Raw genomic sequence first — 24,191 nt, forward strand, 5'->3', positions numbered from 1 at the left:
CCAAACCGATGTTGTTTTGCACAATGCACACCCCGGAAATGCTCCCAGTCAGTAAAGCGGCAAAAATAATAAAACCCTGGCGCTATAGCGCTACTGGGGGCGTGGCTTTAGCATCCTTCCCCTGTCCTCGGCCACGTCCGCTTTTCCTCTGCGTAAGCAGGAAATGCTTCGGTTCATGGTTCGGCAGGAAATGCTAAAAAAAAAAGTCGAGCGGGGCGCTCATCACACAACAACATTTATAGATGTTGGAACTTGGTGCACACATAAGGCGCACCGCATTATAAGGCGCCCCGTCCATTTTGGAGAAAATGTAAGACTTTTAAGTGCGGCTTATGGTTGTGAAAATACGGTAGTCATTAAGTCGCAACCCACATTTTTGACATTCTTTCGCAACTCAAATTTATTTTACAAAAAATAGCCCAGTAATACAAAAGCCTTTATGCACTGTTGAAAACATGAAAACAGTTGATTTTATATATATGTATATATATGAAACATGAACAAGCATGACAAACATGAAATATGAAATAAAAAGGCACACTTTGTATGAAGTAAATAAAAAGGCCGACTTCTTTTTTTGAAGTTGAAAAAGGCAGACTTCTTGAATCAAATAATAAAATAAAACAGACAAAATACTTAAATAAAAAGGCAGAATTCACATGAATTACAGGTAGGCTACACCTATTTTTAAACAAGCTACACTGGTGATACTGGTGAAATTTCAGAAATCAAACTCTGAAATATAAAGGCAGAATTCACTTGAATTACAGTAAGTTACACTTGTGATGGTCATTAACAGCACTTTTGTGATGCCCTCAACTCAGCTTTTCACTCCACTAGTTTGTCTTCAAAGTGTTTTTAGCTAGCCTGATGTGCAGTACATTATGCATGAAATAAGATGCTGCATAGAAGAGAAAAAAATGCAACAGCAACACTTTTGACACTGTAGCGGCGTCAGTTTTTAAAGCTTTTAAGCAAACATATCAGGATACCAACAGTTTAGAGACAGAACAACGGGCAAATCATGAAGGATAATCCCCCAGCCTCCTTCACGTCGTATTTCATTGAAGCCAACAGAGCATGAAACAGCTAGCTGGCCGATTGTCTGCTAGTTTCATTCCGCTAAAATCATTGTAGAAACACGTCAATACAAGAAGCAACCCGAATTAAATGTACATGTTCATGTGGAGTGGCTGTTGGAAGCTGACACTGGTCATGTGGAGACGCCATGAGGTGTAACTTGTCCATGTGCTCGTGTTTGTGTGTGCCAGCCAATTGGGGGAAAAAAACTGATTCGCCATAAATGATAAACTGCCTATTATAACACAATGCAATGCCTACAACCACCTACACAGCACATCAAAAACAAAAACAAAAATGGCAATGATAAATTGTTACAACACAGTGCAAAATAAGCCATTTTGATAGTGAATTTACAGTAACAGGACAAACTAGAATGCAGTCAACACACCTGCATGGAAACCTGCCTCCTGCAAATTGCAAATCATTACCAAACACAGATCAAAGTCACTTTTGACATTTAACACATGACAAGAAACACAGAGCCAAGCAGTGTTTAAATACAAAAAAAGTTCAATACTGTGGGTCTTTGTCTCTAGTTCTTTTTTTTTTTTTTTACATTCGGGTCTGAGTGAAATCTCCCTTCTCATCTAAGCTGGAATCAGAACTTTTCTCTTCATTAAAACGCTCAACCGAGTCCTTTTCATCCATCTTCTTCTGCTTATCCTTGGGCTCCAGCTCTCTGAACTGAGCCTCGATCTTTGTTGGGTCAATGTATGTGTAGAAGTAGGCCATGATGGCAAAGCTGAAGCACACTCCCACCAGCAGGGATGCAAAGAGAATATACTCGGCCCACTGATGAATACAATAAATAGTGTTATGTATACATTCTTTTTATTATTATCATTATTGATATCTATATTTCAACATTATAAAGCACCCACCTGATCTTCAAGTGTTGCTGCCTCAGCAACAATCAACACAATGATATTACCAACAGCGACCGTTAACAGCCAACCAGCCTGCAGCACTGATTTCATGTTGCTGGGTGCCTGGGAAGAAGTTACAGTTTGGACATATTTATATGAGTAACAAGATATAGCACACAAGATCCGTGGGGAAAATTACAGCAAGAAAAGAGTAAAAAACAGTGTTTGTTTGAGTTGTTTGAGTTCCAACACGAAAGTACTGTAAGTATTATACGCCACTAGGTGTAGTGTAGGTCAGTGGTTTTGAAATTTTATACACCAAATACCACCTCAAAAAATACTGAGCTCTCCACATACCATCAAATGTTCCTCAAAAACATTCCTAAAATGTATCATTTCCACTAAAATATAGAACAATTAAAAACTGTACTTAATGAATGATTAAATGAAACTGTATTACACATAATAGTTCAAGAAAAATTTGACCTAAATAAATGTTTGAAAGCAATCGGTATGATGTATTGAACTTAAAGTTAAAGAGAACTCAAATGTGCTTAACACGCGTACTGTACTGGATTTTTAAAAGGTTTTAGCTCCAGTAATATTAAGCACAGTTTGGACATTTAATTCAGGGATTCTTTTATGTGCCACCACAGGGAGCATTTGTACCACTAGGGTATCCATATAACAAAGAATTTGACCAAAATGTTGAGGGAAATACTGTATTCTGCTAATCTCACAGCAAAACCCAAATTCCAATCCACTACTCTGCATGATGTCTGGTCGGCATACGTGTCTTCATTTCGTCCTCCCTCTTTCTGCTCGCCCATCCCATCTATCGCCTGGCATCACATTTAAGGTTGAGAACAAGTTTTGTCTTTATGTTTTAATATTAGTTGTATGACCATCAATAATGCATAACATACGGCACTAATGAATTCTATTTCCATTATCTTAATCCAAACTAATTGAAGGTCGACCTGAGTCAGTCAACCTGTTGTTTGAATGCAATGTCTGAGCTGTTTTGGGAAACCTGTGAGTAGGAGAATTCCAGGCCTGTAACAGAAAAGACCACTTCTCCTGCTGTGATGAGGAAGTATTGAGGAATCTGCCAAGCCATGTGGACCGAGTTTGGTCTGATGTCATTCACCTGACGGATATCCTGTGCACACTGGAGGACACAACCTTAGTCGAAACGGTAGCTGCCAAGCACACACGAGTCATGAAATATCTTGTTACATTTGGTCCAAATGTGAAAGTGGGCGGGATGATCAAGGTGTAAGAGCTGCCGAAGCCAAGTTGCTGGTTGTAGACACACTGGCCTCCTGTATTGTTGTTGATCAGAAACTCTGCACTGATTGTGACAAGACACAATTTTGCCAGAATAAGGGCGTTTCTCATTGATTTTCATGTATGAGCAGAAAAGAATAGAAAATATAACTGCTCACGTACTTCCCCTGTGGTACTGCCACATAGTTTGACATGTTTGAAGCACTAGTAGACTTGAAGTCCAGATTACCAACTGTTATATTCAAAGCAGAGCCAAGGCCATTGAAAAATCTGCAGAAGGAAAACACGAGTTACAACGATATGACTATATTAATACCTCAAGTTGAAATCATTAACTTACCTTATAGCATTAGCACCCTGTTCTGGCTTGGCTTTGATGTCATCAAACTGCAGATAAGAGAATGTATACTTTAGATTCAAGTTCTAACCAAGCTTCCTTGACCTCATCTGCTAGCCTCCCTTACCACGAGTGGCCTGGGCAGGGGCCCATCCTGAAGGATCACCAAAGTATTCCGGGACCCATCACTTAAACTGATCGGATAAATGGGGCTGGGGCCCAGTTCCAGAGAAAAGGACTCATCAAAGGTCAGGTACTCATCGTTGGCCTGATGAAGGAGAATTAATCAGTAGGTCAGGTGACTTGCTTCTGGTGGATCATGTCATCTTCGTGCTTAAATACCGTGAAAGCATCCAACTTAAGTGATTGTGACCCAGCCCTGATGTCTAATGACTTGTTCAGCATGTTGAGGAACTTCGCTTGGCTCACAGTACTCACTGGAAAGGTGGGCAGGGTTTGCTAAAAGTAGAGAGAATAATGGTGAGTTTGGAACAAATATTGGGATTTCTGCAGAGGTAGGTAGCAATGCGCTCTATTTACGCCGTTACATTTACTCAAGTAACATTTTGGAGAAATTCTACTTGTCCGAGTAGTTTTAATGAAGCATACTTTTGACTTTTACTCGAGTATTTATGTTAAGAAGAACTAGTACTTTTACGCCGTGACAATGGTCCACAGTACATGCTGCTCGCAACTTTCATTTATCAATAACTGCCTGGGCGATCTAATTTTAGACTTTTCTTTTCGACTTGCGCATCAGGCGCTGTTACTCCAATCCACCATCTTTTTTTTGCAATGGTGACCTGGCCAAGAAGGCAGCAAGTTAAACATCAAGTCCAAGTCAGTCACATTCAAGTTTATTTCAGTAGTTTATTTTTACCTCCCCTCTCAAAAAGATACAAAAATAAATCAGTTGAGTTGTACAAATTTTACTTTATTTGACGTTCATCATTTGATTTAAAAAAATACATCAGAAGTTACTCCCGAGTTACTCAGTACTTGAGTAGTTTTTTCACCAAGTACTTTCCCACTCATGCAATTATTTGGAGGACTACTTTTTACTTTTACTTGGGTCATTGTATTCTAAAGTAACAGTACTAAATTCTTCCTTGAGTACAATATTTGGCTAGTCTCCTCACCTCTGGTTTTCTGTGTACAGGTTTTTCATAGTTATCACACTCACATCAATCTGGATCTGAACGAGGCCTGCAGCAACAAACGCCAAAGCGGCCAAGAACATCCCCACGGTCATCCTCTTCAACGGACTGCAAAACGTACACGTTAAGTACATTGATAGCCAACCACCCACCTTTCCTGTTCATGGTCACAGACCAGCTAAAACATGTTATTCTCTTGGGCTCTCTCTAGTGGTACATAAAAGAATCACTACCCAAGTACAGTTTAGTTGTATTTAACTATTAATCAAGTACCTATAAAGTTAAGATATATATACCTTGTAAATTTGACACACCACAGAGAAGAGTCTTTGAGAAAAGGGCCAAATTTGAATGAATTCAAACAAATAAAACAGCAAATATATAAAACCCATCCATCCATTTTCTATACCGCTTATCCTCATTAGGGTCCCAGAGGGAGCATAGCCCAGCTGACTGGGCACGAGGTGGAGTACACCCTGGACTGGTTGCCAGACAATCGAAGAACAAATAAATATAATCATGAAAGTTCAAGCCGTTCTTTCTGTGTGGACGTGTCTGCTGAATATGTGAAAAACACACACACCCAACAGTCCCCTGTCAATAAAACATCTCTACTACGATCTGTAAATCTAAAGGGAAGATGCATTTTCAGGGTGTAGAATAGCTAGCTAGATCATCGCTCAAGTTCTTATACTGTATAGTGGAGGAAGGGTGACCCATGCTACACTCGAACGTGTGTCACACATCGACATTTTAGCCACGGCCAAAAAAAATCTGGAAAACTAAATGATTAAAAACAGCATAATGCCATATCTTCACAATTCAGAACTATATAGCTCTCAGTCTTTGTACATGTTTTCAGCATCTACAGTATCTTAAATCATGTAGTATATATTTAGAAGACAATCTCTGAACTCACTTTACAGGGTCTTTAAGTTCAGTACATTTGCATTTAATCTTTAGCAACACTATTACCATTTTTCTTGAACTTTCATGTGCAATTTTAATTGATTTGCTATTTAAGTACGTTTCTTTTCAATTTTCTTATACAGTATCTCAGCGCTGTGTTAATCTTCAAACTGCATCATGTTACAGTAGCTCACAAAAATATTAAATATACTTTTTAGAAATAACTGTTTTGTTTTCATGAACACTTAGGCCTACAACGCTTCTGTATTTTAATGTTGTTAAAGCTAAACGTCATTTTGGAGGGAGAACCACTGAGCTGGAGCTTATCTGAGCTGACTTTGGCCACCCACAAATATGAGGGAGTCCACAGGATGAGGTTACCAACACACAACTTTTCAAGGTAATCATTTTCCCAGCTGCAGAGAAATGCGTTGTCACGTTGTGACGATGTGACGGTACTGTCAGTTTAGCCATACTTAATGGTTTTCATTTGATGGTTTGAAATGTATGGCCTAAAAGTGTTATTTCATTTAAATATTTACTGCGAACATTATTACAGTGGTGGCGCCGCTTAGTGATAGACTAGAGCACTTTCCAACAAATTAGGGTTATGTCATCGCTGTAGGAACGGAACTCCTCGATAAACCAAGGATCCCAGTATACTGTATTTCTTATCGAGGTGAAAGGAGACTAGTAGAATGCTTATTGGCATTGAACATGACTGCAACACTCACGTGAAGTTTAACTTGCACTTGGAGATGAGTGGGTAGAGCACATTGTCCACAACTGGCACCAAAACCAGAATCAAGATGGGGTTGACCGTCTGGTGGGCCAGAATGTCACTTGCTCAAGTTGTCCAAAAACGTTCCGACAAAGATAATTAACAAAAGAGCTCACCTGCATCTGGTCAGGCTGGATAACAAGGATTCCCTATTGAGAACAGATGTGATTATACGCATTGTTTGGGGAAATACTAAAGCGGGTATTCCAATCACTCAGGACTTACAAAGTCACCATTCATGATGGTCGCCTGGAGGGTCCATCTTGATCCCTGTGGAATAGACACAGCTTTTCTTTATGCAGAACTACCTCGGCTAGGTTTGCTCCCTTAGTAATGGGCTAAGATAGTGAGAGGGGAGAGTGAGGGTTTAGGTAGTCACCTGCTGGTCAAAGAGAGCCCAGAACATTGGTAGAGGGATGTAGAGGAAAAGCACCTTAACCACCATCTTCACCTGGGCAATCAGAAGTTTCTACAACAACATTTTTGAATGTTATGGCAAAACAAAACCGAAAACATTGATACGATGAACATTTTATTCCCAGTGTGCAATACTGCCACGGAAGCCCAAGAACAAATTGAGTGGCTTGTTTGGGTCAGGTGAGCTATTTTTCCATCCAGCCACATGGATGGTAAAAGGACATTGTGCTGCTCCCTCTGGTGTGCGCGCCACCTGGCCACCGAGGGATAGTATAACACTGACATACGAATATACATGGAGACAATCACAGCTCCTCAGTAAGCTGCAGTAAAGTTGCTTTTTTCGCACAGGATAACGAATACTTATGCTTGTGAATATTGTTATATTATCTGTCTACATGTGCTGCTCCACCGTTTGTGATCAAATATCCGTTGTTAAAGGGCTACAACACAGCAATGCAGATGGTATCCGTTAGGCCATGTATGGCATTTTGCATTGTTTGCTAGCATTAAGGTGACGGTGGGTGACTGGTTAGCACCCCCGCCTCACAGTTCTGAGGACCCGGGTTCAAATCCAGCCTCGCCTGTGTGGAGTTTGCATGTTCTCCCGTGCCTGTGTGGATTTTCTCTGGGTACTCCGGTTTCCTCCCACATCCCAGAAACATGCATGGTAGATTAATTGAAGACTCTAAGGTGTGACTATATCATATCTAGGTGTGAATGTGAGTGTGAATGGTTGTTTCTTTACATGTGCCCTGCAATCGGCTGGCGACCGGTTCAGGGTGCACCCCGCCTCTCACCCAGAGTTAGCTGGGATAGGCTCCAGCACGCCCGCGACCCTAGTGAGGATAAGCGGTACGGAAAATGAATGAATGAATGAATAAATGCTAGCATTAAGCTAAGTGGACTTTCCCAAGGCAAAACTGTGTGGCTGTTGTAAATACATGTGTAATTCTCTTTTTTTTAATGGTTAGTTTGACAGTAAACTTCAGCTGGGAGTGGCATTAAACAACTTAAAAGTCTCTTTTTTGAAGAATTGTTCACTATCTGCCAAACTGCTGCTTGTTGTGAAGTGAGTTGAGATCACTGTCACCATACAGTGCTCGTATCTAAAATTTTTGCCCACAAGTCAAAGCAAAAAATCAGCCAAACGACATCTCATATCTCAAAAAACTCGCAAGTCGGGTCACTCATATCTCAAGCTGCAACAGGAGGCCAATCTTGTGTTTTTCTACCGTCAAGGTACTCAAAGAGCTTAAACAAAGTCTCCCCATTTACCTATTTATGATACAGCATCAGGAGCAACTGGGGTTTCAATATATTGCTCAAGGACACTTCACATGGAGGAGAGACCACTACTCTACCACCTGAGCCATGCCCCCTGCTCTGATGTCCTCCTATACTGCTTCTGCGTCACTAGTGGGCATATTTGAATGGTATCTTGGGATTGTTTCAATATTGCTGTTAGTAGAATGTCCTGTCTTCAATCAGTTTTTTTCATTGGTATTTCAGCAAACTCACACAAAATTTCCAGGAGTTTTGTGATTTTGGATGAATTGAATGCATGAATACTTTGATCTTACATCATATTTTTCTTCAGCCCAGTCCATCCAGTGTTCTCTTTTCGGGTATGCTGGATGACGATGCCTGAAGCGGTTACTGATAGCAAACTGCAAGGAAGGAAAACAATTCCATGAAAATGTATTGCGTACATTAAAAAGAAAGATGTTTTGTTAGTCAAAAGTTATAGTTTTGGAATGTGCACATACCCCGATGCATTTGCAGACTTTTAACATGATGTTTCCCTGAGGAGCGGTCTTACTGTACATTCCACTACCCACAATGAACACAACTGCACGCACACACACACACAAACACATTAGTAAACACACACAAATTCACACTAAGACACTGTGAAAAAATGTTATACAATCTTTTCTCACATTGTGTTGGAAATGGTTCCACAGGGTCAACAGGGTCCAAAGAGTCAATGAGGTTAAAATTAGATTTAAAAAGAAAAATAAACTAATAATTTGATCAGCGCCTAAAAAAAGAATATCCCTCTCAGTTTTGACCCGAGCTGCCATAGGCATCTGACTTTGTATTTCAAACTGCTGTATATCAGGTTCTTTCCCTGACATAAAAAGAAAAGAAAAAAAAGCAGCCAACTGTGCCATCTTATTTTAGATGTATTCAAGATTACAATATTCTTGCTTTAACATAAGACAGTCTCGAAGGGATGTGTTGAAATTTGCGACCAATTATTGTGATTAATAATGAACACTGAACAATGGTTAATAACCTGACCCAAGCATAGCAAGTGGGTGGATTCTTACTCAGAGCGACCACCATGAGGGCTGCAGGGACACCAAAGGCCAGCGGGTAACATTTCTGCTGGCTGTGGATTCCACACTCCTGAGCTAGAAATACACACACACACACGAATGCATTTTTCCAGCTCACCATTCAACAGCTTAATTTGTATATTCCTTTTTATGTCCATTTATACCTCTGAGGATAGGTGTAATGACAGTGGACAGCAGACTGCCTGCATTGATGGACAGGTAGAAAATGGAGAAAAAGGTGCTTCTCTGCTTCTCCTATTGGAGACAGGATGTTGACAGTAATCTTTGTACATGGCCTTGGACAATGTTCTCAAGACCATGACACCCATGTTCCTATTTGTTAATAAACAACTCAACACAGATAAGTGAGTTAACGAGATAACAGTCACACCCTGCTTTGGTCAAAATATGTATTCTGCAGGAAGGCTCTAATAGAAGTTCTGGTAACATGTTGCCAAACAGTGTTAGTCACACTCATTTTTATTTTCAAATGACAAATGAAATCGGTTTAGTTCAACATTCAATAGGAAATTGGCAACCCCATTTTGTTAGTCGATCCCTGATATTTTTCTAGCAGAAACTTGGTTTTGTGCTGACACTTATTGTTTTTTCGAACTGTTCAGTACCAGCTGAACAAAAACGTCCCCAAAGCATGATGCTGCCACTAACATGCTTAACTGTAGGTATAGCGTTCTCTTGGTGATAAACAGTGTTGTGTTTATGGCAAACATGCATTTTGCAATTATGGCCCAACCCTGGTTTTATCAGAACATAACACATTTTCTCACATGCACGTGGGAGTTTTCCGAAACCAAGGTTGAATTCAGTTACAGCAGAACAAAGTGTGAATCACGGTTTATTGTTCCAATTTTCTGCTCTGTGAGCTTCGTACATACTGCTCTTATTTTGGATCTGAATGTAGAAATAGGATTCTGCTGCTGCTCACTACAGGGGCGATACACTGTATACATAAATCATGTAAAATTGCTTCGCATATGTTTACATACACTAATAGTTTGGTTTTAACATGTTAAATTGATGAAATGTGAAGATTAATGTCAAAGAGACCCTTACATCCTCTGATTTTCTGTATGTGGCCCCTGGAAGAATAAGTTTGGACACCCCTAGTTTGGACTTATGGTTCAGGTCATGTTCCATTTAAGAAAACCCTACCTGATGGTCTTCAAACTGGTCTCCACCAAAGGCTGCAACACAAGGTTTAATGCCTCCTGTTCCCACAGCGATAAGAAGCAAACCCACCATGGACAGAGCTCTGAGGGAAGAATGCAGCCAGTCACGTTTCATGTGTTTCAGTAGTTGTGTGTCACGACGCCTGATTGCTTACACATGGAAGGTCATGTTGTCCGGCGTGCCATCCTTGTTGGTGTCTGTGATGTCATGGATGGCGCTGACCGCCAGGACAACCTGCCCCAAAGCATACACAATGGACAGGTACACGATAGTCCTGCAAGGAGGTAAGAGTAAGAAGGTTATGGACCCTGGCATTCTGATTTTGACAATATGAGGTGCCGTGAGACCCACTTGAACTTGCCGAGCCATGAATCGGCCACAATGGCACCCAGGATTGGGGTCAGGTAGCAGAGGGCAACAAAGGTATGGTAGATTGTGGTGGCGAAGTCATCATCCCACCTCAGAAAGTACTTAAAGTAAAGCACCAGCACAGCTATATATAAGGAAGGAAGAGACATTTCAAAAGGATTTCATAACGCAAAACAAATTACATCTGCATTCAGCATTTATGTTCAATACTATCGTCTGGGCCTAGTATTTGAGGAAAAAAGGAATCTGGATCAGAATAATCCAGATTTTGTCATGCATTTTTCTATTATCCCAGATCAAACTGATTTTGTGATTGTTGTCCTCAAATTGGATCTCTTATCTGGATACCACAAGATGAGGATTACAAAAAACAGATTTGAGGTCTTTGAGAAGGCCGACTACTAGGAATCACCCCACTTGTATTTTTACACTTCACCTGTTAAATTTTGATTCAGATATTCATCAAGTTACCTTCAGCAGGAGATTAGATTCTCAAAAATGCATTCTTCTACTTGTCAATGTACTTGTAAAAGTAATTTCATTCGCTTGGATTAAAGTGACTGGTGATGTCAAGTAAATATGTTAATACCATTTTGATTAATGCAATGATTGACAAAAAGAATAATTTACGTAGCCCATTGGTTCTCAATATTTTGACACCATTGACCACTTAAAAAAAGCTCTCCAAGTACCACTATAATGTACAACGTTAAACGACCGTAGCGTAGTGGGCCTAAGAGTTGATGAAAACGAGAACGTTTTTTTTATTAAAAATGTGTATTTCATATTGTAACACACTGTAACATTGTGGGGTTTGAAAAATGCGCTTAAATATAGAAAATACAAAACTGTACTTAAATAATGATCAAATGAAAACGTATTCCACATAAAAGTCAAATAAAAATGGTACCAAAATAGATGTTTAAAAATAAGCACTTTTAAATATTCAGGGGGGTTCAATACAGGTACTTAGGCATTGATACTTTTTTTTGTACCACGAGAGGGAACGCGCATACCACTCGTGGTACTCGTACTACAGTTTGAGAATCACTGACGTAGCCTCCTGCTCCTGGGGATGTTTAAGGTTACCTTATTAATAATATTTGGTGAAATCATTTTGAGTTCAATACTATAACTGGAAACTGGTTGGGATGTTAGGCCTATATTTGTGTACTATAACTATAGGATGTATTCTTATGATGGTGATTAATGTATATTTTGTGCTCTAACATTCCAGGTTTTATCTGTTCTGTTTTCCAAGGGGGGGGGGGGGGGGGGATAAGATTTAAAATTTAATAAGAATTGAATTCCCTCCCTTCCGAGAGGATCAGAATAATATTGATGTTAGCATCAAAACTTCAACTATCCTAATTTCTCTCTCTCTCTCTCTCTCTTTCTTTGAGCCGCTTCTCCTCACTAGGGTCGCGGGCGTGCCTGAGCCTATCCCAGCTGTCATCGGGCAGGAGGCGGGGTACACCCTGAACTGGTTGCCAGCCAATCGCAGGGCACAGAGAAACAAACAACCATTCGCACTCACAGTCATGCCTACGGGCAATTTAGAGTCTCCAATTAATGCATGTTTTTGGGATGTGGGAGGAAACCGGAGTGCCCGGAGAAAACCCACGCAGGCACGGGGAGAACATGCAAACTCCACACAGGCGGGGCCGGGGATTGAACCCGGGTCCTCAGAACTGTGAGGCTGACGCTCTAACCAGTCGGCCACCGTGCCGCTTATCCTAAGTTCCACCTTGGAATTTTGAAATACCCCAAAACAGCATTTGATCAGGATTCCTCCTATGAGCGGATTACCAAATCCATATCCTAATCTGACTACGATCAGAATCACATATCCTGGTTTGAAATACTCCATTTTGAGATTTAATCCTATGCAGACCAATATGATCCAGATTAAATGTTTCGAAATACTGAGCCCAGATTATTCCCTTTAACCATTATGTTTGTCTTAAATTGAGATTTATTATCTGTCAACAAAGATACTCACCTCGCATGCCATAGTACGAGAACCGCTCACAGAACTCATTGACCACAATAAAAAAGATGCTAACTGGGTAGCCACACACCAAAGCCTGTAAGAGATGACATTTATATTGCTATTCTTCCTTCACTGATGCCAGACGTGCTAATAGTAGAGAAAAAAGTGTTTGTTTGGCCTGTTGAACACAATGTATAAGAATCTGTATTTTGAATATTTTTACAATGTATATTTTTGTACAATATTTAAAAATATAATACAAACTTACACTTTTCGACTTGGGCTTCCCCATTTCATTTTTACCTGCAAAAAAAGTAATAAATAAATACAGTTTTTAAAAGTAAAATATCTGTGAAGGGGCACCGATTAATTTCATTCATTTGAAAATACTGTGTATATGTATCACCTATGAGTATAAATTGAAGTTGTTTATTAATAATCTTACACAGTGACCATTTTAATCAGACTCACCTGCCATGGCTGAATGTGTACAGTGAGATCGTATCCCCTCTCTGCTCAAATTCCTCAATAAATCAAGTCTCTTAAAACGTGAAGCTAAAAGCTGAAGCAAGGTGAGCCTTTATAACCTCCCATCTGCCGATAGAGCTTGAGTGCACAAACTAAAACTTCACGTGTATGCTCATTATCAAGGCTAAATGTGAAGATAAGGTAGGTTATATACTGGCCGATCATTCCCAGTATCAATGTGCAAGCATGTCATGTCTGCATGGGTGTAGAGTACTTGCATGTGTGGACTTTACATAACATAGTCATTCAAATAATCTCAAAACGTGCAGTCGAGTATAAAAAAATGGTTTAGCTTGCTGCAAATTTGGAATGACCTTTTCCAGAGAGAGCTGGGCAATAAGAGTGGTTAGAAATTGCTCTGAAAATTATAATACTACTTAATTAGTGCCCGCGCAACAACCGCAGCAAGGGACCTATTGTAATCGGAATTGTAATTATCACTGTCAGAGGTAGAGTTCAAGTTATGTGGGGGACGGAACGTTTTTGAAAACCTTCAAAAAACAGTTCAGTTTGACTGTTACCATCAGCCAAGATGGAGATGTTGCGTTGGAGGGAACAGATACAGACCCGAGAGAAACAGTAAGCTTATGATGGTAGTTCTGCGTCTTTCTCTCTCCAACGCAAGAGCTCTGGTTCCTCGGTTCGGCCGCCCCATAGCATGACGTCCTGTCCCACTCGTAGCCATCAGCGCTGATGGCTCTTCCAACGGAGGCAGCTCAAGCAACAAGTTTCTCCAAGAGGTTCCACGGAAGTGACAGCTCTATAATCTTCCTGAATGACTGAGGTGTTTTGATTAACACGTAAACTTCACTGTCTTCCGAGATTACGCGCTGTTAGCATGTAGCGTGGTAGTCTTTAAAAAGTGAGAACTGTTGTCATTTTGACAACTGTTTAACTGATTTGGATGTAAATACCATTAAATTAAAACTGAAAGTCTGCAGCAAGCACATCATGTTAGTTTCATTTCAAATCCATTGCGGTGGTTTTATAGCCAAAAAGATGAGAATTGTGTTCAATTGCATCCCACTATTTATGGCTACCACGCAAGGTACCACCCACTGGCGTTTGGGAGTGCTGCAAGGCCATGGACTTCCATTCAGGGTTGTTCTTAAGATAAAATGTCCGTTTTTATATTTCACGAACTTTGGAGAAATATTCCAAATGTATGCCTTGATGTCAGTGTCAGTGTGTCAACTTTATAGGTGCAGCTGTGAGACTTTGAGACTGTTTGTCTTGATTTGAAGCCCAAACAACATGAAATGTGATTGAACCATAAGCAGTTGATTTACCAAGACTAAAGTTTAAACAATCATTCTATATGCTTGATCTATGAGGACGAGTACAAAGGAGAAGGTTTTCGTCCAGGATATCCCTGTACTTGGCCGCATTCCTCTTTCCTTCAATTGCAACCAGTCATCCTGTCCCTGCAGCTGAAGAACACCACCACAGCATGATGTTGCCACCGCAATGCTTCATTGTTGAGACTGTACTGGGCAGGTGATGATTTTATCCACACATACCGCTTAGAATTAAGAACCAAAAAGTTCTATCTTGGTGTCATCACACCAGAGAATCCTATTTCTCACCATCTTGGAGTCCTTCAGGTGTTTTTTAGCAAACTCCATGCGGGGTTTCATGTGTCTTGCACTGAGGAGAGGCTTCCGTCGTGCCACTCTGCCATAAAGCCCCGACTGGTGGAGGGCTGCAGTGATGGTTGACTTTCTAGAACAGCGGTGTCAAACTCATTTTTGTCACGGGCCACATTGTTGGTACAATTACCCTCAGAGGACCATTATGACTTTGTAACAATATAAATTTTTCATCATGTCATGAAAAATCAGTGGACCCCCACATACGCATGGTTTGGCACTCCAGAGTTACATACTCTGTGATTTTTTTTTCAATTGTCTTAAAATTATTTTTCAATGTTTTCATTTTTTCCAAAATGGGCATCAGTTATCCGTGACGTTTTGCTAGTCATGGTCTGGCCTGGTGCACACAACAGAATTTGTTGGGTAACTTTGAAAACAGAAGTCAGGAATAATTGTTTGTTCAACTACTGATCAAGCTACTGTAAAACAATGGGTTTGGTAACAAAAACTGCTTAAATTATACCTGTAATATCTCAACATTTTTATTAAATCCAACAATTCGGGCCTTGAGTTTGACAGTTTTCTCGAACTTTCTCCCGTCTCCCGACTGCATCTCTGGAGCTCAGCCACAGTGATCTTTGGGTTCTTCTTTACCTCTCTCACCAAGGCTCTTCTCCCCCGATTGCTCAGTTTGGCCGGACGGCCAGCTCTAGAGGAAGGGTTCTGGTCGTCCCAAACGTCTTCCATTTAAGGATTATGGAGGCCACTGTGCTCTTAGGAACCTTAAGTGCAGGAGATATTTTTTTGTAACCATGGCCAGATCTGTGCCTTGCCAAATTCTGTCTCTGAGCTCTTCAGGCAGTTCCTTTGACCTTGTGATTCTCATTTGCTCTGACATGCACTGTGAATTGTAAGGTCTTATACAGACAGGTGTGTGGCTTTCCTAATCAAGTCCAATCAGTATAATCAAAGACAGCTGGACTCCAATGAAGATGTAGAACCATCTCAAGGATGATCAGAAGAAATGGACAGCACCCGAGGTAAATATATGAGTGTCACAGCAAAGGGTCTGAATACTTATGGCCGTGTGATATTTCAGTTTTTCTTTTTTAAAACTTAAACTGGGAATAGCAATAAACAGCTTGAAGGCTCTTTTCGCTGAGCAGTTGTTCACCACCAAACTACTTCTTGTTATGAAGTGAGTTGAGTTCACTGTCACTATACAGCGCTGCATCTAAATTTTTTGCTTGCAAGTCAAAGCAAAAAAATAACAAAAATCCCAGAAATTACAGCTTGTATCATGAAAAATAACTCAGTTCACTCATATCGCAATGCCCCACTGTATTTGTTTGGCTTGTAACCCTTCCTTAGCATTAGTCTAACACTCAGTAATAATTTGTTGAGGCTGGAAAAAGGGTGCATACAGTGCATGCCGGACAGAAACATAATGGTAAGATACACAATGGACACGTGGATGCATGCAAAAATGCACTCAAATCTATGCAGCACATGATGATTAATAATTATACAAGGCTAAATTCAATGGCAGGGAGATAGAAATATAAAACGTTTATGTCAATAGTGATTTACTGTCGACAAGCGCTTACTCATAACAGCAAAAGAGAGCAGCAGAAAGAAATAACTGGACTTATTGAGGGACTTGAGTGTAGAGTTCACTGAATCACAAATCACAAAGCTGGGACAGCCCGGAGTTTGATGTGAAATTATCCATATCAGAACATGGTGGCACTGTTGGGTGTGCCACTAATGGCACTGAAGATGCCCATTGAGTCTGAGAACGAGCCCCTGGTGCCATCATTCACTGGGTTGATCTGGAAGAAATAGTTCATTATTAAAAATAAGGAAGTATGTTTGTTTTTCAAGAAGACTATGCATCCAAATCAACAAAGGCACCATTTCCACTTAGCAGTGCAGTTCAATTCTGTTGCCCGCTTTGGGGGTTTCTATCGACAAAGTTGGAAATGGTATGGTACAGAACTGTAGTAACGGTGGAGCTCTCCGTTAATTGGTTGACAAAGAATCGACTCTTGCCTGTTAACAATAGGGATGGAATGGGAAGATCCCAATGTGTCAGTCAAAAAAAAAAATACATTACCAAGGTTTATGAAGACAGCACAATGGTCATACGAATGCACAATACTGTATTTGTGCTCAATTAAATCAGTGAAGTATCTGTACAATTTTGTAGAGTATATAGCATATAGGGGGAAACAGACCGTATATGGGAACATGGCAATAAGAACAATGGAAGAATTGCTCAAGGGATGAGAAAATGTGTGAAAATAATCTAAAATACTGCACGTGTGTTTAATTAAATCAGTTAAGTATATGTTTGGTTTTGTATATAGTTTTTATTTGGCTAACAAACATTCAACAAAGTACAGGAATATGGACTTATTTTTTTAATAAAAGTTGCATACCGTAATTTCCCATGTATAATACGCACCCCCAAAGTTGACTTCAAAATTCTGGAAAACCCTTCTACCTATGTATAATGCATTTTTACAATGCATGATTTTGCCTCTACCCCTATGATCAAAACATTAAATATCTGCATTTTGTTTTAATAATTCTGAAGTTAAGCACTTTATTTGAGCAATTAATACTTTTTTTTATTTACTTGCTCTTATTTTCAAATTCACAGCCCTACTTTTATTTAGTAAATTAGAAAACACACAGTTGTGCTCATGTTTGATTACCCAGGCAGAATTTGTAAGATTGTTACAATTCTTGAAAGAAAACAGGCCAGGCGAAACATTTAATTTTATTTTAATGGGATTCAAATTAAACTGTCATGCATTTCCGAAAAGCATTATCATTAAAGAAAACATAACCATACAGAAATTAATGATAGTTGTTGTCAGTTGTCAGTTGTCAGTCATATTTAAAAAAAACAATATTTCACAAATTCTTCAAGGGTATGTAAACTTATCAGCACAACTACACAAATATGCAGTTATACGTACCCTTGTCATATTGGAATGAAAGTGTACAACTTTTTCATAACCACTAGATGGCGGCATACATTTATAAAATGTGAAAGTTTTTTTCCATTTGCCCCTATAGCTATGTATAATGCGTACTATTGACTTTTGACAATTTTTTGGGAGGGAGGGGGAGACTTGCGCATTATACACAAGAAATTACCGTAAGTTCCTTTTAGAAAACGCTAAATAACATTTGTTACTTGTGAATATGCTGACGACAAGATTCAGCTCTATTCTGATCTTGAATAATTTACCGTGTCTTATCTGTTGTATTTAAAAAAATAATCATAATTTTTAAAAACAGCAAGTGCAAGCTGGTGCAGGAACAGCAAAAGTGGTGATTAAAAATGAGAACCCCTCCTGGAAGCCATCACCTTATCGTGGTGGAGGGGTTTGTGTGTCCCAATGATCCTAGGAGCAAAGTTGTCTGGGGCTTCACGCCCCTGGTAGGGTCACACATGGCAAACAGGTCCGAGGTGAGGGACCAGACAATGCAAGGCTTAAAGACCCCTATGATGAAAAAGGTTTCCCTTGCCCGGACGCGGGTCACCGGGGCCCCCCTCTGGAGCCAGGCCTGGAGGTGGGGCTCGAAGGCGAGCGCCTGGTGGCCGGGCCTGCACCCATGGGGCCCGACGGGGCACAGCCCAAAAGGGTTACGTGGGTCCTCCTTCCCTTGGGCTCACCAACTGTGGGAGGGGCCATAGTGGTCGGGTGCAGTGCGAGCTGGGCGGTGGCCGAAGGCAGGGACCTTGGTGATCCGATCCCCGGCTACAGAAGCTGGCCCTAGGGACGTGGAATGTCACCTCTCTAGCAGGGAAGGAGCCCGAGCTGGTGTGTGAGGTCGAGAAGTTCGGACTAGATATAGTCGGGCTCGCCTCCACACACAGCTTGGGCTCTGGTACCAGTCCTCTCGAGAGGGGTTGGACTCTCTTCCACTCTGGAGTTGCCCACGGTGAGAGGCGCCAAGCAGGTGTGGGTATACTTATTGCCTCCCGGCTCGGCGCCTGTACGTTGGGGTTCACCCCGGTGGACAAGAAGGTAGCCTCCCTCCGCCTTCGGGTGGGGGGATGGGTCCTGACTGTTGTTTGCACCTATGCACCAAACAGCAGTTCAGAGTACCCACCCTTTTTGGAGTTTCTAGAAGGGGTGCTGGAGAGTGCTCCTGCTGGGGACTCCATCGTTCTGCTGGGGGACTTTAATCCTCACGTGGGCAATGACAGTGAGACCTGGAAGGGCTTGATTGGGAGGAACAGTTTGGTGAGGCCATGGAGAAAGACTTCCGGACGGCTTTGAGGAAATTCTGGTCCACCATCCGGCATCTCAGGAGAGGGAAGCAGTGCACCATCAACACTGTGTATAGTGGGGATGGGGCGCTGCTGACCTCGACTCAGGACGTTGTGAGTCGGTGGGGAGAATACTTCGAAGACCTCTTCAATTCCACTGACAAGCCTTCCCATGAGGAAGCACAGTCTGGGTTCTCTGAGGCGGGCTCTCCTATCTCTGGGGTTGAGGTCACCGAGGTGGTTAAAAAGCTCCTCGGTGGCAAGGCCCCAGGGGTGGATGAGATTCGCCCTGAGTTCCTCAAGGCTCTGGATGTTGTAGGGCTGTCCTGGTTGACACGCTTCTGCAACATCGCGTGGACATCGGGGACAGTGCCTCTGGATTGGCAGACTGGGGTGGTGGTCCCCCTTTTTAAGACGGGGGACCGGAGGGTGTGTTCCAACTACAGGGGGATCACACTCTTCAGCCTCCCTGGTAAGGTCTATTCAGGGGTGCTGGAGAGGAGGGTCCGTCTGGAAGTTGAATCTCAGATTCAGGAGGATTTCGTCCTTGCCGTGGAACAGTGGACCAGCTCTACACCCTTGGCAGGGTCTTCGAGGGTGCGGTTTGGTGGCCTCAGTATTGCAGCTCTGTTTTTTTGCAGATGATGTGTTTCTGTTGGCTTCATCAAGCCGTGTTCTCCAACTCTCACTGGAGCAGTTCGCAGCTGAGTGTGAAGCGGCTGGGATGAGAATCAGCACCTCAAAATCTGAGACCATGGTCCTGAGTCGGAAAAGGGTGCCGTTCCATCTCCAAGTAGGGGATGAGATCCTGCCCCAAGTGGAGGAGTTCAGGTATCTAGGGGTCTTTGTTCACGAGTGAGGGAAGAATGGAACGGGAGATCGACAGGCGGATTGGTGCAGCAGCTGCAGTGATGTGGACTTTGTATCGGTCCGTTGTGGTAAAGAAGGAGCTAAGCTGAAAGGCAAAGCTCTCAATTTACCGGTCGATCTACGTTCCTAGCCTCACCTATGGTCACGAGCTGTGGGTCGTGACCGGAAGAACAAGATCCCGGATCCAAGCGGCCGAAATAAGTTTCCTCCACAGGGTGTCCAGGCTCTCCCTTAGAGATAGTGTGAGAAGTTCGGTCATCCGGGAGGATCTCAGAGTAGAGCCGCTGCTCCTCCACATTGAGAGGAGCCAGATGAGGTGGCTGGGGCATCTGATTGGGATGCCTCCCGGACGTCTCCCTGGTGAGGTGTTCCAGGAACGTCTCACCGGTAGGAGACCCCGGGGACGACCCAGGACACGCTGGAGGGACTACGTCTCTCGGCTGGCCTGGGAACGCCTCGGGATCCCCCCGGAAGAGCTGGATGAAGTGGCTGGGGAGAGGGAAGTCTGGGCGTCCCTGCTAAAGCTACTTCCCCCGCGACCCAACCTCGGATAAGCGGTAGAAAATGGATGGATGGATGGATAAAAATGAGAATATTGCATTAGAACAGTTGTTCAAAATTGGGTGACACAAACAAGACATTTTCATCAACAATACAAGATGAGAAAACAATTGTTACTAATACCAAGAGAGCAAAAAAAAAATGGAAAAAACTAAAACTCATTGCTGCAACAACACACTATAATAGCAGGACTATACATTTGTTATTGGTGTTTTTGTGGATTGTATTTAGATAGAATTACAATGCATCTTCTTTGGGATATATAGGGAAGGAAGCTAGTTGTAAAATCCATATGTACAGTTTCACTAAAAATCACAGTGACTTGTCAGCAAGCTTTAAAGATGTACAGTACTATAATCACATGATAAATGACACTCCATCCTGAATGCCCTGATTACCTGCTCATGCATGATATTTGACAGCTCCCGGGTCAGATCCCTGTAGTTGGCCTTCATTTCATCATGATACTCCTGCTGATCCTCTTTAATCAACCGTTCATTTATACCCAGTGCTTGACCACAGGCCTCCGCAAAATGCCTGCCAAAGCACAGCCTAAACGTTTAGTGCTAATTGAAAGCTACAATAAATCCATTCACAATGACAGACACAGATGAAGGCAATCGTTATGTGGATGAAGTGCTTCTGTACTTACCTGAAAACTTCTTTGAGCTGTTTGACCTTGTTGTCGGGGTATTTCTTGGCACTAGTGTTATCTAAGAAGGCTCTGGCATAAGAAAGAGGACCAGCATTGACCTAAGGGGGAATTATTTGTTGATCATTACAGTACATATCACTGTTATTAACACCTTTCTGCTGTCGATATCAAGCTCTACAAACTATCCACAAACTATCTTCTTAACCCTTACAAACTGTTGGGGTCAAATGAGACAGTTCCGACATCAATAATATATTTTTTTTAAACTTAGATATCATTCTTTCAATCTGAAATTTGATTACTTTCTCCAAGTGACCCAAAATACACAAAGATGAAAATATGTTATAATGTGGTTGTTTTGTACAGGGGTTATAAATTTTGTGGACACTACTGAAATGGATTGTAGATTGACCATTGTGTGTTAAATCAAGGAAGATCGTGGTAATGGGGGGGTGGGGGGGGAATCAAATGTGTATATGTTTTATGGGACAGTGGTAACAGTGTTCAACAGGGAGCTTGAAAGAGTCCCGAGAACTGTCTGTGTTCCCACCACATTTGGACCTGCAGAAACATGCCCCTGTTGGTTATTGAAGTGCCATGGGGAATCTTGACACAGTGAAAGAGTAAATCAACATAAGAATGATCATACAGTACATACTGAACATTAGAAACTACGAATAGATGTTTGTATCCAAAAATGAGCGGTGTAAAAATAGAAAAATACACTCTCCCTTTTCACTGAAACATTATAAGGATTAATTATCCATTCATCAGTCAGACAGGCTTTTAATACATTTTGCAAAAATCTGTCATTCACAGTGGCGTGCAGTGGGGGCCTTCAGACCCTTCTCTGCTGGCCCAAAAGCACTGACCTGCATTTACAACTTACATGAAATTGTATTAATTTATATCCTCCAGTCTCTTGTATTCATTTCAGTGTGTCTTGGCTAAGCACCCTCCTGTTGTTTAAGGGTTATTTTTGGGGGGGGTCCAATTTGATTTCAGCTTCTATGGGTGTTGTCATATGAATGTAATCTCCCCAGTGCCTACAGAATCAAGATTGTTGGCCAATGCCAAATACACACATGACAAATGGCTGGTTCAGATTTCAGATTCAATAAATAGCGGTAGCTAGCATAATTTTTGTTAAAAAGCTTTTCTTAAAAAAATTAGGGCATTTCTAAGTGACCCCCAAACTTTTGAACAGTTGTATTTAAACAACGCTGTGTTTTCATGGAAAACATGAAATTGTCCTGGTGACCCCAAAAAACTTAGTGTATATATAAAAACAATCACATTCTGGGGTAATTACATATGTGTAAAAACATAATGAGGTTCTTATACATTTATATGATTTTCACAGACATAGTGGCCCTCTGATGGAACCCATAATGACTGTGTGACTCACGATAAGAGTTTATAGTTAATACCCTGTTTTGACACCCTTGCATGGTCAAGCTGCTCCAAAAAGCCATTTCAAGACACAAGGTGATCATTCCATGCACCTCTGTGAACCATGATGCAAGTACCTGAACACAGACGCTGCCTTGCAATTTAAGTTGTAGCCGGATCATGTCCACCTCGGAGGCCGAGCACAGCAATCGCAGTTCAGCCACTTTCACACTCATCTCATCTATTGCGACCTCTATGGGGCTAAGGTCACTCTGATGTTGGTACATGACAGCAATGCGCTTCTTCACATATGGGAAACAGTGGGTGGCTAAGGGGGAAAACAATGATATCATGTGAAATGCTACAAGATAGAACAGAGGTGTCAAACTCATTTTTGTCAGAGGCCACATTGTAGTTATGGTTTCTCTCAGGGGGGCTCTTATTACTGTGAACCCATATAAATGCATGATCGCCTCATTTTATTACATATACCATACACTTCAAATTGATGGACAACCCAATTTAGACAATTTTAATATTTTAACAAAAACATGGAGTCGACCCACATGACTTGCTTTCGCGGGCCAAATAAAATGACATGGCGGGGCAAATGTGTTTGAGTTTGACACCTGTGACACAAGAAATTTTTTTAACACACATGATTTTTTATTTATTTATTTTTTTAAATCCATGGTGCTATTTTTATCCTCAACATAATACCTGACTAAAACCATGTGAATCTGTACTGTGGCTAATAGAACAATCATCAAGTGTATTCTCATAATAAAGTCTGAACTTTCCTGGAAGTGATTGAAGATGTTATGAACGGAACAGAGGACAGGACCCAAAATGCACGACTCCAATAGAGATGGACAGTTTAAAAAAAAAGAGAGGTTTAAAATATACGAGCAGAGGTCGGTACACAGGCAGGTAATCCGAAAAGGCAACAGTATCCAAAAAACTTGCGGCAAAGAGGCGAGGTCAAAAATCAGAACAGGGTCTAGTCTTACTATGAGTCGGTGACGTGGAAAGAAGGAATGCTGCAACGTGACAACAAGGTACAACGAACTGGCGACCAGAAAGAATGAGACAGGATGTTAAATGCATGGGGTAATTAGGGTAAACGAGGCACAGGTGGGGAAGATGCTCTCGGGAGCAGGTGTGTACGAGACAGGGGGAAAACAACAACCAGAACACACACCCATGACAGAAGATGAATAGTCATTGTGACACAAACACACAAAAACAAGGATTCTCTGTCAGTCACTGTGTGGACACCAATAATGTTCAACCTACTGGTGAGAATGGTCCGTCGTTTACACTGCTCCTCTACACCACCCTGCTTCTTGCCCGACAATGTAAAGGGCGTCTCAAACATAAAACGACGGATGTTGTGGCTTTTCTCAAAGTCAGTATTCCTCTCCTCCAACTCCTTGTCATCGAGGTATGGCATGACATGCGTCACCTGGATGTAGGCGTATTTTGCATCCAGGTCCTTTGGGTTCACCTGTGGGTATGGAATAGTCATTATACTGACAAAAATATTGGGATATTTGGCATAGCA

The 24,191-nt window shown here is 41.5% G+C and overlaps 2 protein-coding genes across 3 annotated transcripts in view; both read right to left on the bottom strand.

The window, feature by feature from the left end:
* Window positions 1–435: 435 nt before the first annotated feature.
* slc15a1b (solute carrier family 15 member 1b) lies at window positions 436–13,359 on the bottom strand. Its single transcript, XM_061785117.1, has 23 exons — window positions 13,210–13,359; window positions 13,007–13,041; window positions 12,748–12,832; window positions 10,728–10,869; window positions 10,531–10,650; window positions 10,359–10,458; window positions 9,350–9,440; window positions 9,177–9,260; window positions 8,610–8,692; window positions 8,424–8,510; window positions 6,803–6,892; window positions 6,649–6,693; window positions 6,540–6,572; window positions 6,377–6,465; window positions 4,760–4,841; window positions 3,919–4,035; window positions 3,704–3,844; window positions 3,580–3,626; window positions 3,402–3,509; window positions 3,189–3,303; window positions 2,983–3,120; window positions 1,965–2,072; window positions 436–1,875 (listed from the first exon to the last, which is right to left on the bottom strand). The coding sequence occupies exons 1-23, from the start codon at window positions 13,214–13,216 to the stop codon at window positions 1,636–1,638; spliced, it is 2,187 nt and encodes a 728-aa protein (XP_061641101.1). The 5' UTR covers window positions 13,217–13,359; the 3' UTR covers window positions 436–1,635.
* Window positions 13,360–16,412: 3,053 nt separating this feature from the next.
* The window catches only part of LOC133483642 (dedicator of cytokinesis protein 9-like), a 61,920-nt gene continuing 54,141 nt past the window's right edge, over window positions 16,413–24,191 (bottom strand). For both annotated transcript variants that reach the window (XM_061785137.1, XM_061785128.1), the window contains exons 48-52: window positions 23,924–24,134; window positions 22,765–22,955; window positions 21,233–21,333; window positions 20,979–21,117; window positions 16,413–16,690 (exon numbers count right to left, since the gene is read on the bottom strand). In XM_061785137.1, coding sequence (XP_061641121.1) covers window positions 16,592–16,690; window positions 20,979–21,117; window positions 21,233–21,333; window positions 22,765–22,955; window positions 23,924–24,134 — 741 coding nt within the window. In that variant the 3' untranslated portion in view covers window positions 16,413–16,591. The remainder of the gene's footprint in view (window positions 16,691–20,978; window positions 21,118–21,232; window positions 21,334–22,764; window positions 22,956–23,923; window positions 24,135–24,191) is intronic.

Source organism: Phyllopteryx taeniolatus, chromosome 1, assembly GCF_024500385.1.
Source record: "Phyllopteryx taeniolatus isolate TA_2022b chromosome 1, UOR_Ptae_1.2, whole genome shotgun sequence".
Taxonomy (NCBI): domain Eukaryota; kingdom Metazoa; phylum Chordata; class Actinopteri; order Syngnathiformes; family Syngnathidae; genus Phyllopteryx; species Phyllopteryx taeniolatus.